The 3376-nt window shown below is 41.2% G+C and overlaps 1 protein-coding gene across 1 annotated transcript; it reads left to right on the top strand.

Moving 5' to 3' along the window:
- Positions 1-140: 140 nt before the first annotated feature.
- On the top strand, positions 141-2961 carry LOC120295770 (probable WRKY transcription factor 30). The gene is made up of 4 exons (XM_039317334.1): positions 141-418; positions 540-668; positions 1273-1540; positions 2797-2961. Exons 1-4 carry the CDS (start codon positions 141-143, stop codon positions 2959-2961), a joined length of 840 nt encoding a protein of 279 aa, XP_039173268.1.
- The last annotated feature ends 415 nt before the right edge of the window (positions 2962-3376 follow it).

Here is a 3376-nt window from a genome sequence, read left to right as displayed (position 1 = left end):
AAGGGCTATTAGTCTCATCTGCCATTCTATGAGGTGCATGCCCTCTTGAGGGTAATCTTCTCAACAGATTTTGGGGAATCAACAAACACATACGCAGAAAAGAGAGGCAAATCGACGCATTCATTGAGCGAAATTGAGCCATGAGCAACACCAGCACAGAATGGAGGCCAGAAATGCCAGAACTAGACAGGACCAATCTTGGTAAGGCTATCAACACCAGCCAGAGAACGGTTCAGGAACGATGGTCGGGGGTATCGAAATCAAACCAGAGCACCAAATTCAAGAAGTCTGCTCGAGTTCAGGCGACAACCATCAACTGCGGCAGCAGCGACTTCCAGAAAATTGTCAAGGAATTCACCGAAATCCCTTCGCTCAACGGGAGCCCGATTAGCAGTGCGGACTCTACTCCAACGAAAAGGTAATCAATTAATTAATCATGTGATTTTTTTCCTGTTGTTGCATGCATGACTATATCCTTGATGTTTGCATGTGGACGTGATTGTTGCATGATTTTGTGAAGGCAACCAAATGTGTTGCAGAAAGATGATGCCGCGGGGGACAGAGCAGGTCCGAGTCACCCCAGCCTCGAACCTCGATGTGCAACCTGAGGATGGGTACATTTGGACGATGTACCGTCAGAGGACATCTCTTGAAGCCAAGTATCCAAGGTGAGTTCAGAGACGATCATTTCTCTTGCAAGTCTTGAAGCTCCATCACCACAAGGATTCACTAGAACATTATCCATTGTTCAAAGTAAACCCCCTTTAATGATCTTGCCTCTCACTCCTGGGTCTAAATTCATCCCCAGCATGTTACATTGGTGTACTTGAGATAAGCCACGTCCTTGAAAACGCTAAAAGGAAGGAACTCGATACTTGTCCTGTGTTAAGTGATAGGAGTAGACAGATTTCTTTTATTTTTCCTCATATGGAAAGTTAGTTGTAAGAAGACTCGATGAAAGACGTCATCATTTAGCAGCATAATCATTTTCGTCATGTCGTTCATCATCCTATATTTGATGGGTTGTTTCATGGTCAGACATCTCTTTTTCATGTCACGATCGCCTAAAAATAATTTCAGTTATCAATGGCTTGTTCAATTTGGCAGCTTTTTACGTTACCATAACATTCCTCTTCCTTAACCTCCTATTGTTTGACATATAATTGAGCACTTTCGAAGTATTTCAGCGATGAGTGCACCCAAGTTTTATTATGTTTCCTTTGGCCACTATGTCTACCTTTCATTGATAATTTTTCCAAACTTCATATTCAGGAACTACTATTGGTGCACTCATAAATTTGAGCAAGGTTGTTTGGCTACCAAGCAAGTGCAAAGATCCGATGACGACCCTACTGTCTTCGAGATCACGTACCGTGGAAGGCATACGTGTACTGACCGCCCTCCCGCTGTCGTCCCTCCTTTCTCACTGCCTGAAAATCAAAATGATTCCAATGCCTCCATCGATGATGCCCCTCTCCAAATCAGGGAACTCCCTGTGTATGTCTCGGCCGCAACTTCAGGCAACAACTCTCAAGCAACAGTACGTTCGAATTCAGATAATTTGCTTTGTGGCATGGAGTTTGCTCACGAGAACATTTCCTTTGAGAGAAAATTATCAAAAAAGTTCTTAAACATTTTATAATTGTACCAATTTAATCATTAACATTTCATTGTGCCAATTCAGTTTTAAATATTCTAACAATTTAGTCTTTCCATCCAACTTTGGCCAGAAATTGATGATGTAGATGCTAGCCGTCTTATACAAAGCATGACTAACGTTAACATGGACAATTTTTACAATTTGTGAAAAAATTCTAATTTATAAATTTTCTTTCTTTCTTCCTCCACCAATTGAGAGGCCTTGGCGACGGCTAGGAAGCGGCCCACGAGGCAAGGTGGAGCCTTGTTGGCCTCAAGCAAGACTTGTTCTTGCTAAGAGCAGGCGACACTAATGTAAACAATTTTTACAATTTTTTAAATAATTCTAATTTTTAGATATGTTTTTATTTTTATTTTTTTCTTTATTTTTCTTTTTTATTCTTCCCTCCATCGAATGCCGGGCCTTGGTGACAGTTGACAACCAGCCACAAGTGAGGTGGAGCTTCACTACCTTGAGTAAGGCTCAACCTTGTTAAATCTAGCAAGGTGGAGCCTTGCCTCAAGTGAGGCGTGTGCTTGCTTGGGATCGGGTGAGGCTCGAGCTGCCAAATACCAGCAAGATTTGCCTCGCTCGATCTTGAAAAGCTCGAGCCTCAAACAAGGCCAACTCTTATCGACACTCTCCTGGTTTGTGAACTACCGGTGGAGGAAGAAAAAAAATAAAAGGAAAGAAAAGAAGAAAGAAATAAAATAGAAAGAAAAATAATTCATATTTTCAATTTTTTAAAAAAAATTATACATGTCGGTGTGCCGACCGTACCATATAAAATGGCTAATATCCACGTAAGCAATTTCCGGCCAAAATTGGAATGATTAAATTGGCACATTATGAAAAAGTTTGTGACTCATTTGGCACAATTGAAATGTGCATAAGTGTAGTCAGTTTAGAATTATTTTGGTTATTTTCCCTAAATATCTAATTATTATTAAGAGATGGTAAAGAAATAAATCATCTCTCTCCGGAAATCATTTGCATTGTACTTTCTCAATCCACAGCAAATAACTTGGTTTCTCTTTTGTTCTTGTGATCTCTTATCCTCGTATATGATTAAGCAATGAATCTCAAAATGATTTGTTATTCTTGCTGACCTGCAAATATTTAGAGGTTAACAAGATTGGTGATGTTCTTTGTCCCAGGGACACCAGAGACGATTACCAGAGTTGAAGGTAGCTTATCACGGAAGAAAGTCGGATGACAATGAGATGCAACGACTTGTTGAGGTCAACATACCTTTCTTTCTCCCTCTTACGTCATTATTAGTTTCTAGCCTATGTTTGCCTCCAATAGGTTACAAGTTATGATCTTAACTAAACATAATTATGAAGGTTTATGTCGAGGAGTTTCAATCACAAAACCCCATTCTATCCTACTTTCATATTTATTTTTCACATAGATGTTAAAAGATTGTCATGGAGCACTTGCTAAAACTCTTTTTCTCTCGGTCAATATTACACACCGAAAAGCGGTCTCTTTTTCGCTGGTCTGACAACACAGAAGAAAAGACGACGAGAGACAGAGAGAGTAGGTCGTCTTCTCTTGCGATCTACTCCGACCGAACACCCCCCACTCCCAACGCTTGCTGTAGTGGTGCCTCGTATCTGTTCCTCCCGCTCACTGCCACCGCCAACTCTCTTCACCAGATCTGAAGAGCTGCTGCCGTTGCTTCCCCGAGCTTTCACTGGAGAGGCCGCCGTCCTGCTTGTCTGACTCCACACC

This window comes from Eucalyptus grandis, chromosome 7, assembly GCF_016545825.1.
Source record: "Eucalyptus grandis isolate ANBG69807.140 chromosome 7, ASM1654582v1, whole genome shotgun sequence".
Lineage (NCBI taxonomy): Eukaryota > Viridiplantae > Streptophyta > Magnoliopsida > Myrtales > Myrtaceae > Eucalyptus > Eucalyptus grandis.
Note: the sequence above shows the minus strand (reverse complement) of the source record. Positions and strands in the feature narration are given on the sequence as shown.

What these genes read in the sequence shown, in the direction of transcription:
- LOC120295770 (XM_039317334.1), top strand. Translation starts at nt 141, where the DNA reads ATGAGCAACACCAGCACAGAATGGAGGCCAGAAATGCCAGAACTAGAC. An exon ending in GACTCTACTCCAACGAAAAG is followed by an intron (nt 419 to 539) that starts GTAATCAATTAA and finishes AATGTGTTGCAG; the next exon opens with AAAGATGATGCCGCGGGGGA. An exon ending in CTTGAAGCCAAGTATCCAAG is followed by an intron (nt 669 to 1,272) that starts GTGAGTTCAGAG and finishes CTTCATATTCAG; the next exon opens with GAACTACTATTGGTGCACTC.